We start from the raw sequence: 13,225 nt of genomic DNA, 5'->3' as shown, positions 1-13,225 counted from the left end.
TATTTAGCTGTTCTGTCCTTTGTTCATCCTCATTTATTTTTATTACTGCTACTGAGTCATCCCTTATTTTATTTATATAGACAAAATCAAAGTAGCTGTTGTGTGTCTCGCTTCCTTTTGCCCACTCTTTCTCCATTCAGTCCAGCACATTGTTTCAGAAGCTTGGCGCAGAGGCTTACCCTCAAGCTTTTCCTGGCTGTGTCTTTAAATTGATATTATTTGAAGACAGGCTATTAGACCACAAGGAAGCTAGCTAATGGCCATCTGTGATAATTTTTCATGACTTATTTCAGTTCAACGTTTTCTGCATCCATTTGCTATCTTTCTTATTCTTCCTACTGTTTCAGATACCCTCTGGCCATGTTTGTGGTGGATGAACTTGTTACTTATTGGTTAAATCATAAAATAGTAAATAAATGTTAAAGATACGTGTTTATTTTAAACAGCGGTTCAGTACTGCAGAGAGGAGAGAGGCTGCAGTGTACAAAGTCACTATACACGGAGTTCCAGGACCAGAACCTTTCACGCTTTTTACAATAAGGCAAGGAACCACAGCAGCTCAGCTTTTGCATCAAGTAAGCCTGCACTTTTGAGATGTTCAGGTGTTCAAGACTCAAATCTATAGTAACCAAGCATGTGCTGTGCAACTCGCTCCCTCAGATTTCTGTTGGAATTGGGCAGCCTAAGCCCCAAAATAACTAAACCCAATTTACTGATATGGGGACTGATGCAAAAGCCTACTGACAAACACAGATCCTATCCTAACCTCCTTAGTTACTGGAGCTTTGCAGGCAAAGAGGCTTGTTTTGTTGCCAAAACCATTTGTAAAGCTAAAGCATTTCAGGTACAGAATGATCCAGATCCCTCAAGCACAGGCTGAAAGTGAATTGCACTGACAGTCATAAAGCTTTTGCTGTTATTATTATGAAGTTTTGCTTGGACAGCATGTTCTGTATTAGAAGTATGTCTATTAAGGAGGAAGGGGGCTGCTTTCTGAACGATGGGCCAAGCTGGTTGCCCTTGTCACAGGGGCCAGGCTTTTCTGCATAATGTCTTTTTCTCAAACATCATTGAAATGCAGAATAAAAGTTAAAAGGGCTAAGTTCATGAGTGGAAAAACCTCCAGCTGATTATCTCAGCGGAGGCTGTTTTCCAGCAGTGGGAAAATGCTCTACTGTCTTGGGAATTTGAATAAACTGTCTGGCAAGCCAAGCTGGACAGAAATAAGATTAAGCAGCAGTTGCCTCCGCTGAAATAGTCAGCTACCCAGATAGTACATAGCCCCAGGAAAGACATTTTGAATGGCTAGCAATACAGCAAAAGCATATTTTGTACACAAGATAAATCGATCATAAAGGGTTTTTTGTTGTCAACACAATCAGCTTACTGAACATGCAACCTTCTGCCATTCTAATTATTAACATGTTTTTGCTTTAGATTTTGGTGACTACAAAAGGTATTGGACAGTATCCCACAGACTATTTTTTGATGGAGGAGAAATGTTTTATATCTAAAGAAAGAAATGAGTACAGGAAGCCACCATTCCAAAGAGTGCTCAGTCCCGAGGAAGAGATTGTCCAGCTTTTGAACAGCTGGTTCCCAGAAGAAGGCTACGTCGGCAGAATTATCTTTAAAACCCGCGAGGAAGTGAGTCTATTTGCCTTGACATATATTGCTTGCTGATAGTATCAAGAAGGTGACAAAAAGAACATATTCATTGCTTGGCTTCCTGGAACTTGTTCGTGTTGACATAGAGCATTAGAAAAGGAAGTAATACAGAAAAGCCCAGCAGTGTTTAATGGTGTATTATTATTATTTTACAACGCACCACTGAAAAGATGGCTTGTTGGAACACTTAAATACATGAACTCATCCTAAGGGCAATTATTTTACAAAATTTATTTATAGATAGATCTATACAGTAAACTATATGTATGCTTAAGTAGGAAAGACGATGTATAGAAAGGGATCAGCAGCAGCAGCAGCAGCAAAAAAAAAAAAAAGCCCTGTGAATAGTTGCACATACTGTATTTGTGCTAGCAGTGGTGCTTAGGCATGATGAATTTTGATTGGGCCGTGCCCAAAGTGCCATCACAGCTTGATTAAACAACTGAGATTTATCCAAATTATACAATGTGAAAAGAAGAGCTCCTCAAATGTCAACGTTGTCAATCTGTGTGGACTTGGAAGCTTTGGCAGGATGAGTGCAGCTCACAGACTTTACATGTGTTAACCTTGGTTTAGCCGAGGACTTGAGAAAATACTGCGTGCCTTTTAAATAATGCCTCTGATGAAGCACATTCTAGTCCATGAGCCATAATGAAATTTATTACCCTTTAAGGTGCTCTAATGAGGGGAGATGGATAAGGAACTGGAGAGTGTAGGCAGAGGGCAAGGGTGTGAAACATCAGCCACAAGTCATGCTGTCTGGCCGTCCAAACATATTTTAATAGCATTGTGAATCAACGAACCTACTGAACTCACCAATACTGAATCCTAGATGTATCAGTTCAGCTAAGGAGAACCTGTGCGGCCCCCACCAGATGATGCTGGGCTCTAACTCCCAGTAGCCCCACCCATCACAACACATTAAGTCTGAAACAACACATCTTCTTGCTTTTTCACAACACATTAAGTCTGAAAACAAGGAATGAATACCACAATTTTAGTTTTCAAAGAAGCTACCTCCACATTTCCTTAAGCAACAGGTCTCCTTTTCAGAGTCAGGGAAACCTATATTTTTGCATGCTTTTGATGTTTTTCTATAGAGCTTAAACAACAAAAATCTTTTTCTGGAGGAGAAAGATGATGCAACTGCTAGCTCTGAGGACGACAGCTTTTTTGTTCAAGTTCATGACGTTTCCCCAGAGCAACCTCGTACAGTCATCAAAGCATCTCGCTTCAGTACTGCCCAGGATGTCATCCAACAGGTAGGATGTCCTAATTCATTTCCCCCTCACTTGCTGAGAGTTACACCTGTCTCTTGTAGTAAGAGCTGCATAATATAATGTCAAAAAGATGGATTGTCCCTACTGGCTGTCATTGCTAACACACTTCTGCCCACAGGACTAGGTTTTAAATGTGTTTTGGTCTGTAAATGATTTAGGTTAGACCAGGGTTCAGCAAACGTTTTCAGCAGGGAGCCGGTCCATTGTCCCTCAGACCTTGTCGGGGGCCGGACTATTGGGGGGGGGGTTGAACGAATTCCTATGCCCCACAAATAACCCAGAGATGCATTTTAAATAAAAGCACACATTCTAAAAAACAACACGCTGATTCCCGGACCATCCACGGGCCAGATTAAGGTGGAAATTGGGCCGGATCCTTAGTTTGCCTACCCATAGGTTAGACGAAATGCACATCCAGCAAATGAATGATTTATCCCTTCTGTTTGCGTAAGGTGAGATCTGCCTTAGAAGTGAATGGTAACTAAATAGCATTTGGTTTTGAATTTTAATTTTCTTTAACAGGCTTTATGTAAGGCTAAGTATTCCTACAGTATTCTGAACCACCCCAACCCAAGTGATTATGTTCTCTTGGAGGAAGTGACAAAGGAGGCAGCAAACAAGAAGTCTTCTACACCCAAAACGTCTCGGAGGATCCTTGCCGACCAAGAATGTGTGTTTCAGGCTCAAAACAGGTGGAAGGGAGCTGGGAAATTTTTCCTTAAGCTTAAAGAACAAGTCCAAGTAAGTAAATAGTTCTAAAAAAATTGTATAAACTTTGCTGTTTAATAAAGCTCTGCAAATTTAGAAAATGAACACATTATCATCTCTAGCAAAAATGGAAAAAGGAGTTTTATATTCATTCTATGGGCAGAAGATTCATAACAAAACCTTTAAATTGGCATTTACCATATATACTTGAGTATAAGCCTACTTTTTCAGCACCAAAATATGCTGAAAAACCCGCCCTCGGCTTATATTTGAGTGAGGCGGGCAGCGGCGGAGAAAGGCACAGGACCGGGAGTTCGGAGAAGCGCTGCGCCTCTCCGAACCCCCGTCCTATGCCTGCTCTGTGCGAGGCAGGGAGGGAGAAGAGGTAAGGAAGGGATCCTTCCTCGTCGCTTCTCCCCCCACCCTGCCGCCAACAGCTGGGAAAAGCATAGGATGTTATTTATTTTAGAAATTTACCAGTAGCTGCTGCATTTCCCACCCTCGGCTTATACTCGAGTCAATAAGTTTTCCCAGTTTTTTTGAGGTAAAATTAGGTGCCTTGGCTTATATTTGGGTCGGCTTATACTCAAGAATATATGGTAATAGCTTTGGATTATCAAGACATTTGTTAGAATTAAAGGTGACTCAGCTTGCTTTTTCAATTCCTTTTTTAAGCATTCTTCAGGGTGTGGTTGAATATTCATCTCATTCTGTGGAAGTTTACCCATGAGAAAGTTTCACTATGGAAGGAAAGGGGGGGGGAGGTAGGGCAAAGTCACCATGTGGTGACGTTTTCCTGCCATAAATGATAATAGAGGTTTAATATGGAACTGTTCTTTTTTGTAGAACTGTTCACCCCACAAGCCAAGCTAACATAGACAGTGTTTTTGCAGCTTGGTCATTTTGGTTTGCCTGACTTTTTCTCTTTTCATAGGCAGGCCGAGATGATAAAAGAAAAGGTATTTCATTTGCTAATGAGTTTAAGAAATTAACTAAATCAAGTAAGCAATACAGGGGCTTTATAACCACATCTCTGCAAACGTCTTCAGAGGGTCTGCAAAGTAAAGATGACAAGACTGCATGCAGTTTGACTTACAGCGACACGATGGAATAACCTCCAGAGATTTGTATTCAGGTAGGACATGTTGGCAGTGATCTAAATAATGTAGTGTACATATTAAACTACATAAACATTGCTAAGCTTGCAATTACCCAAGTAATAAACTCCTGCTAATTTTTTAATGCTGAGAAGCCTTCCTTGAAATAGCCTTGTCTTTTATAATCAGTGATGAAGTAGGGGAATGGTTTAGTTAACAAATTAAGTGATAATACAGATTTCCCTTTCATTTTTGCTGTTCCAGCTAGTTACCCTATAAGAGAGAAGGAGGAAAAAAACTGGTAGACTTTTATTGCCATTGAGTTAAATTTAGGATGCATCCAGATGGCAACTTCTCACGCTCCCAGCTGAGCATAATCCCCAAAAACTGCTTTTCCAGACAATCAGAATATAGAGCAGTATATGTGTGCTTGCTTCTAATTTGTTGCATGGGATCAAGATACTTTCCGTTGAGCAAGTGCTTCTGGTTCAAGGACAGATCTGCTAGTGTACAGTGTAGTTTGTGATTGTCACAGGAACTTTACTGTGCAGGTCACTGTGGTTGGTGAGTGAGTTTCCTACACCTGTAACAGTAGCATCTTGTACCACCAATGCTGTTTACTAGGTTTACTTGTAGAAGAGCTGAAAGATGGTTTATTGTGAACGAGCTGTGCTGATGCAGGCTGATTAAAAGTTCTCATGGCACTTTCCCCCCACTTCTGGTGCTCGGTGAATGAAGCAAGCCAGGCTGCTTTCTCCAAACAAGCAACAATTGTTAACCTTGGTTTGCTCTTCCCTTATTGCTCATGGAAGAAACAAACAATGAGCCTAGGTTTGGAAGATGCAGAGTTGGGAACTTTTGAGCAGTGTGCATTATTCACACTAAACCATCAGGTTAGGCTTGTGACATTAAAATGGGGCAACCAGATATGAAATGCATGAGAGGTTCTCTTTCCAGTTAATCAGTAATTCCAAGGAAATGCCATTTTCTGAACTAATTTAATGACAACAGCATAAGAGCTTCCCGTTTAAGTCTAAGGGGATAAATTTAAGCAATGGAACCTCAGTACAGTGGTTCCTTGCTAGACGGAATTAATTCGTTCCAGGACTCAATTCGTCCTACGAAAATTTCGTCTAGCGAGGCACCGTTTCCCATAGGAATGCATTAAAAGTCAATTAATGCGTTCCTATGGCCTCCGGGGGAACTGGTGGCGGCAGCGGCGCTTGTTCTCTTGGCTCGGGGAAGGCAGGCAGGCGCTTCCCCGAGCCAAGAGAGCAAGCGCCGCTGCTGCCAACAACAGAGCCGGATTGGACAAAGCTTCAGAAGCTTTGTCGGATCCGACCCTTGTCGGGCGGGGTGGGGGAAAGGCGAAGGAACAATCCTGCGCCTTCCCCCCACCGCTGCCAAGCCCCATGCCGGCGAGAAGCGGCGGCGGGGGAAGGTCTTTCCCCGCCGCCGCGTCTTGCCTGCCTCCCCCAGCACTGAAGGCACTGCCTCCTTCAATGCCGGGGGATCCCGCCTGTCACACAGCGGGGATCAAGAAGCCCGCTACGATCCCCCGCTGTGTGACAGGCAGGATGGGGGGAAAGACAGGAAAGATCCTGCGTTTCCCCCCCCCATCCTGCCCAACACACAACGGGGGATCGTAGGGCGCTTGCCTTCCCCAAGAAGGCGCCCGGCTTTCTCGGCGAAGGCAAGCAGGGGACACCTACAGAGCGGGGGGGTTTCGGCGCTTGCGTTCCCCGCTCTGACTGCCTTTGGCTTGGGGTCTGGCTTGACGACAGCGGCAAGAAGTGGTCCTCCCCTTCTTGCCGCTATCGCCACCCGATTTCGCTTCCCTCGGCAGCCGCCTGGCTTCAGATGGCGGCTGCCGCGGGAGAAGCAGAGGAGCTGCTTCTCCCACTGCCGCCTGGCACAAAGCCGACATCGGACGGGGCTTCAGAGAGGCGCAGCGCTTCTCCGAAGCCCCGTCCGATGCTCCCTGGTGTCCATGGCGTGGTGGTGGGAGGAGTAGTGGGGGAACTGATCTGTTCCCCCCCTTCTTCCCACGCTACAGCCCTTTGTGTTCCGCTGGTCTCTGCTGGTTGCCCCTCACCGGCAGAGACCAGCGGAACACAAAGGGGAACGAACTGCAGCACCGGAAGAAGGCAAAGGAAGATCAGCTGAGAGGCGGTGACAGCTGTCAGCGCTTCTCAGCTGATCTTCCTTTGCCTTCTTCCTGTGCTGCAGCTCGTTCCCCTTTGCTAGACGAATGTCCCTTTTGCTAGGTTTTGCAATCGGAGGTTTTTATGGCCACACTTCGCAAGACGAAGCGGTGGCCATAAAAAAACTCATCGTCTTGCGAGGCAACCTCCGATCGCAAAACCTATTCGTATAGCGAGGCACCACTGTACTTACATTTCACTAGATTTTGTTCATTCAACATATGGCAGCAGTATTTAAGTGATTAATTGCTCAAAATCTTTTTATAAAAAAAATTGAAGTAACTCAGTTTTGAAATGAATTTAAACCTCTTGGCATTTCTTCCTGATTCTAGGAAATTACAAAGGCCTTAAATACAAGAGACAAAAGCTGCAGTGAAGTTGATAGAAAATGATGATGGATTCACTCCCTCAGCTTCTTTGCGCAGTCTTGCTTTGGGGGGGAGACAGGGGGTGTAACTGGAAAGTGTCTAAATAAGAGACAAACCTTCATACAGTGGAGCAAGTCACTGCTAAGGAACTGGCTGGCCCAGCTGAATCTCTGCTACCAGTGCAGGTGCAATCTAGTTGCTACTTCTACTGGCAAGAGCCAATTCTGTGAACAGTGAAGGAAGTTATGTTTTTGAGGCTTTGGAAGAATACCCTGGAAGCATTGGAAACTGTTTCCTCCTTTTTGTCTTCATATTCACCACCTTTGGACAAGAGGTAAAGTAAGCAACTTACATTGTCCATTGCAAGCAGAAATCTGCCTTTTAAAAAAATAATAATTAGGCATCTTAAGGGAAAATGAAAGTTGAGGATGTTCTGTAGTGCGTTACATAACAATAATGCACTTTTTAAAAGCTGCTTCTAAACACACTTTTAGGTGCTGGTAGGCAGATAAAAGTACATTGTAATTCATAGATTTCAGTATGGTGAATATAAAAGTTATGATTTATCAGTGTACAGCTGTAAGTATACCTATTTTAATAGTGATACTGATTAGGAGCAACATTTCTTCATGCAATGTATTCTAGTTTTTGTTTTTTAAAAAATGATTATTTATTTTAATATTCTAAGGTATGTGCCACTGTATAATGTATTTATCATGCCTTGCTTTACAGAAAATTATATGTATCTCTGTTTAGAGAAGATAAGCATTATAATGAGAAGTACATTCAGGAAACATAATCTGTATGTTCACTATCAATTCACTATTATAAAGGTGTTTTGAGAGAAATTAACAGCTTGAAGTTTTTTCTATCTGAATTGTTAACATAAAATATATATATTCACTCTTACCATAGCTGGCAGCCTTATTTAAGAAATTTAAACCTAAAGCATACTAGTGTGTTCATTTTCAGTATAAACCTTGCAATTTCTGTTTACATAAAAGTATTTGTAAAGATTTGTATATGTTTGCAAAATCATGGGCTTTTGTTGTTTTTATAAGGCCGCTAGCACTTTCCTTCCTTTTGTTAATTAAAGCAATTTAATACTGCCCATATAAAGCATGGAAGAACTGAAATAGTAACTGGTATTGACTGTCTTTTAATAATGATAGTACAAATTTTAAAAACAGGCTTTGTGGAACCTACACCAACACACCTGCTGTTCACCAGGATCATATTGTGAGAGTAAATCAAGAAAAGAGCCTGTTCAGTTAACTGAGGTTCAAAGCAAAATGCTGAAAAACAATTTGAACCTGAATGGAATGCAAAGTCATAATCAGATTGGATGTTCTACAAAGCTTAATACTCATGGCTTGCAAATTCACCTCTAATCCCCACAAGGCCCCTTCACCTCAAACAAGCAGCCAGTAGGAAGCTAACATTAAGGAAAGCCAATTTAACTCCAAGAGTTTTAAAAAAAATTAGCTAAGGGGGAAGGAAGGTCAGGACTTAAATCCAGAAAAGACTATTGTTTGTTTATGTTTAGTCATAGGGCTTGGTAGTGGAATCATTTGTCATAAACAGAAAGTAAATGCCTTACTGGCACAGCTAAAAACAACAACACAGCTGTATGTACATAGTGCCCTCCAGAGGCAGGACTCTAGATTGCAATTGTGTTGATCAGTCCCCACATGCCAGGGGTGGGCAGAACAACTAATGTGACTTCTGTGTTTGTACAGTTAGCAAGTTAGCAAGTTTCTTAACACAGCCATCTCTATCCTCCCTCCAGGCAGGCAAAGAGGCCTGGACAGGTACCGTGTTTCTCCTAAAATAAGACGTGCCTCTAAAATAAGCCATGGCACAATCTTTTAAAGCTCAAAAAATATAAGACATCCCCCGAAAATAAGGCGTGTTGGGGGGGGGGAGACCAGTACCTACCGTACCGTGCTGAATGGCGCTTCCGTAAGGAACAGGAAAAGGAAGATTCCTGTCCTAGCTGGAAGCGGATGCCCACGTGGAGCGCAAAAGGACCGGGAGCCGGGAGAAGCTGCAGCACGTGCTGTGCAGAGCCTCTGACTACCCTAGCAGGACCCTGCGCGACCCGCAGCTCGCACCATGCAGAGCCCTGACCCAGCTCCAGCCCAGCAAGAGCCGGTAAACGAGTGAATGGGAGCCGGCAAGCACAGCAGCGCCGCGCTCCAGCCCCGCGGGAGCCGCCAACAGCGGCGCTGCGCCGATCCCCGACCCTTCGAGAGCCGGCAAACCCAGCAGCCCCGCGGGAGCCGCCAAAGCCCACAGCGCGCTCCGCGCCGAGCTCCAACCCAGAAAGAGCCGATAAACGCAGCAGCTGTGCTGCGCCGAGCTCTGAGTGAACGGGAGCCGGCAAACCCAGCAGCACCGCGCTCCAGCCCCGCGGGAGCCGCCAAAGCCCAGCAAGAGCCGGTAAACGCAGCAGCTGTGCTGCGCCGAGCTCCGGGTGAACGGGAGCCGGCAAAGGCAGCAGCGTGCTGGGCCGAGCCCTGACCCAGCGAGAGCCGGCAAAGGCAAAGTCAGCAAAGACATCCCCTGAAAATAAGCCGTGGTGTGTTTTTTTGGAGGAAAAATAAATATACGACGTGTCTTATTTTCGGAGAAACACGGTAACATGTGTCTCCCATCCCTACTGTAAGCAGCTCACCCATCTCTTAGCCAATAAAATGGTGATGTTTTGATTACCACACTTTAAAAATGCCACAGTAACACTCATTTACCCTCTCACAGAAAAAGCCATGAGTAAGCTCCAAGTTCCCACACCACCCCCAGGAGGCGGCTGGGGAATGCCTAAGATAGAACTCTACTACATTGCCAACCAAGTGTGCCACATAATCCCTTACATTCTAGAGGACAAAACGAAACAATGGCTGCACAAGGCAATAGACACAATCAGAAATACCCCCACCACAGGTTAAGCTAAGCACAGTCCACGCTTGAAGCACGGAAGGAAAAAGCAGGAAAACAGTCCCAACCTCATGCCCACTAATTCTCCTGCCCCATCATGCAGCCCAAAGCTCCCGAACGGAAACTTGGCAAGCCCAAAGGCTTATACTGCCACAAGAATGGCAAACCCATACCAACACAAGACAAAACTAGAGGACACCCAAATATCCTGGCTGACCCATCACCAACAACACACCTTCTTAAATAACCCAGTAATCAAAGCAGCAGCCACTAGGCCTCTGGCCACCTTTGAAAAACTTCTGCTGACAAGAGAGGGACACAGCAAGGTGATGGTATCCACAATATACAAAATACTATTCCAAGACCCGACAAAATCCCTCACCAAAATCAAAGACTAATGGGAACATGGTATAGGTTGCAAAATCCTACCCGATGGTCAACCACACTTACCTAAGAACTCAAAAGCTGGTGCTGATACACCAAGGAACCTCAACTAAATGTTAGAGAGGTTGTATCACTACAGGCAAATACCTCCACATGTGATGGGAATGCCCCCAAATCCAAACCTTTTGGACATCAAGTCCCACAAGAAACCTGCAAAATAACAAAATGGGTACTAGAAGCAACTCTAGAACTGGCCCTATTAAACTTCTTCCACATCAACAATGCACACTCACATTACGAAGACCTCATAAGCCACTTACTCTCAAGTAGTTAGGAGTGCCATAACTAGACACTGGTGGGATCTGTCAGGAGTAAACATGGACCACTGGAACCAAACTTTTTGGGAAACTCCCCTACTAGAAAAACTAACCAACAAACTGACACTAGCATGGGGACAAACAAAAGAAGATGCTTTCACCTTGGTATGGCTCCCTTTTATTACATATACAGCCCAGCAAGACAACATAAACCCAATAGCATACAAATCAATATGGCTAACTTCACCCAACAACCCCTTACTACCTTACACACACAAGCAAAACTCACTGCAATCAACTGGATGCAACCAGCCATGCTCTGACCTCTGCAACCTCTCACACTGCCAAGACAGACGACAGACAGAGAACCTATCCTTGTGATGCTGACACAAATACTCTACACATACACTAAGCAAAAGAACGGGAAATCATTATCCCCTCTCCCCCCCCCAATTCATTCTCTCCCCGCCCCAAACCTCACAATGTCTATTACAATGGTGTCTTACACTGAATGTAACTGACCTATAGAAAGGGGTCTATGAACTGAGAACAGAAACGTATGATGTACCTTTGTTGTCTATGAAAATCCTTCAATAAAGACAATTTTTTTAAAAAGCCTCAGTAAATGGAACACAGTGCTGTCATATGACTTCTACACACCAACTTTGAGTTCATAGCATTTAGACAAATTCTAAAGCCACGGTTTGCCAGAAAAACTATGCCTCTGAAAACAGCAGACAGACCTAAACAGTCAATGTGAGATGTTTAACAGTAAGTCCCATACATTTAAATTTGAAGCTACATGTTATGTATAGTCCTTTAGAGAGGAGGTGGTGGAATAAATCAAATTGAATTACAGAACTCCTATGGATGACTAATAAGGGTCTTTGGCCACCTAGAGAATTTCAAAAGGTGTTGCTTTTACTTTTTATTTTATTTACTTTTGCACACATTGTGCTTCTATTAGGAACATGATGGAAATTAGAGCCAAAAATCCCGTCTACAAATGCTTGGATAGCAGTACAGCCAAAGTAAAAATCTGCTCCCAAGTGTTTAGAAAAAAACCAGAATTATATGTACATCATATTTTTGTTCCCCACCATCACCTTTCACTTGTCTATGGTACAGTGGCAATTTTTTGGGTGTGACCAATACGGAGCAGCAGCTGCTGCCAGTATTCCTACCTCCAGCAACAGTGAATTACTATCACAAGAGTACTGCCATCTAAACAAGGTGTCTCAATAAATTAGTAAACCTGGACTTCGATAGTTACATTCAAGCAGAGCAATCTAAACCCCTGATCTGCTGTACTGAAGGAAGTGTGGATGAAACAGAGGTGACCTACCTGCATTTCCCAAATGATGAGATTATACTTCAAAAGACTGCACCATGTCTACTTGGATGTAAGCCCCAGTAAGTTCAATAGAGCTTGATCTCAGGTAAGTGTGTAGTCTAGGATTGCAGGCTGACACTCAAATTGAGACCTAAATCACCAATATAACAAATGAAGAGCCAAAAGTTGTTAAATTTCTTTCAGCTACAATACAGTGCAACCATAAAACACTTGTAAAGGTAAAGGCGGTGAAGGGACCCCTGACCATTAGGTCCAGTCGTGACCAACTCTGGGGTTGCAGCGCTCACCTCGCGTTATTGTCTGAGGGATCCGGCGTACAGCTTCCAGGTCATGTGGCCAGCATGACAAAGCCGCTTCTGGCGAACCAGAGCAGCACATGGAAACGCCTTTTACCTTCCTGCTTGGAGCGGTACCCATTTCTCTACTTGCACTTTGACGTGCTTTCAAACTACTATGTCGGCAGGAGCTGGGACCGAGCAACGGAAGCTCACCCCATTGTGGGGATTTGAACCGCCAACCTTCTGATCGGCAAGCCCTAGGCTCTGTGGTTTAACCCACAGCGCCACCTGCGTCCCTAAAATACTTGTACTGAGTAGCAGAATATTTCCAGTTATCTGCACATTTCACCACTAGCAAATAATGCAGGCAGAATGCTTACTTGCTCATTGCTGTTATGCAGGTCAACAGCTAGAAAGAAAATGAAGATTAGTTCATAAAGCATGAACAACCCAATAGTAGGAAGAGAGAAAGAGGATGTGCAGAACAAAATGCTTACGTACCTTATCCATCTGTCACTACTCCTTTTGATGCTTGAAATACATGCACTGTGTTCACACTGCAGCAGGAAAATACTAGCTTGGTCTACAATTTAGGACAAAACTGCACATTACACCTACAGGTAAAGGCAG

The 13,225-nt window shown here is 43.8% G+C and overlaps 1 protein-coding gene across 10 annotated transcripts in view; it reads left to right on the top strand.

Annotated features, from left to right (window-relative positions):
* PLCE1 (phospholipase C epsilon 1) overlaps window positions 1-8,467 on the top strand; it is a 129,697-nt gene extending 121,230 nt beyond the window's left edge. For 8 of the 10 annotated variants that reach the window (XM_035137908.3, XM_035137906.3, XM_035137904.3 and 5 more), the window contains 6 exons: window positions 447-575; window positions 1,438-1,647; window positions 2,769-2,930; window positions 3,471-3,689; window positions 4,591-4,791; window positions 7,290-8,467. In XM_035137908.3, the coding sequence (XP_034993799.3) occupies window positions 447-575; window positions 1,438-1,647; window positions 2,769-2,930; window positions 3,471-3,689; window positions 4,591-4,770 (900 nt within the window). In that variant the 3' untranslated portion in view covers window positions 4,771-4,791; window positions 7,290-8,467. The remainder of the gene's footprint in view (window positions 1-446; window positions 576-1,437; window positions 1,648-2,768; window positions 2,931-3,470; window positions 3,690-4,590; window positions 4,792-7,289) is intronic. The other 2 variants (XM_088670332.1, XM_035137907.3) reach the window with 1 other exon arrangement.
* The last annotated feature ends 4,758 nt before the right edge of the window (window positions 8,468-13,225 follow it).

The sequence above is a fragment of the Zootoca vivipara genome, chromosome 5 (assembly GCF_965207765.1).
Source record: "Zootoca vivipara chromosome 5, rZooViv2.hap1.1, whole genome shotgun sequence".
In the NCBI taxonomy this organism is placed as follows: Eukaryota; Metazoa; Chordata; class Lepidosauria; order Squamata; family Lacertidae; genus Zootoca; species Zootoca vivipara.
The sequence above is the reverse complement of the archived record's forward strand: the minus strand, read 5'-3'. Positions and strand labels throughout refer to the sequence as shown.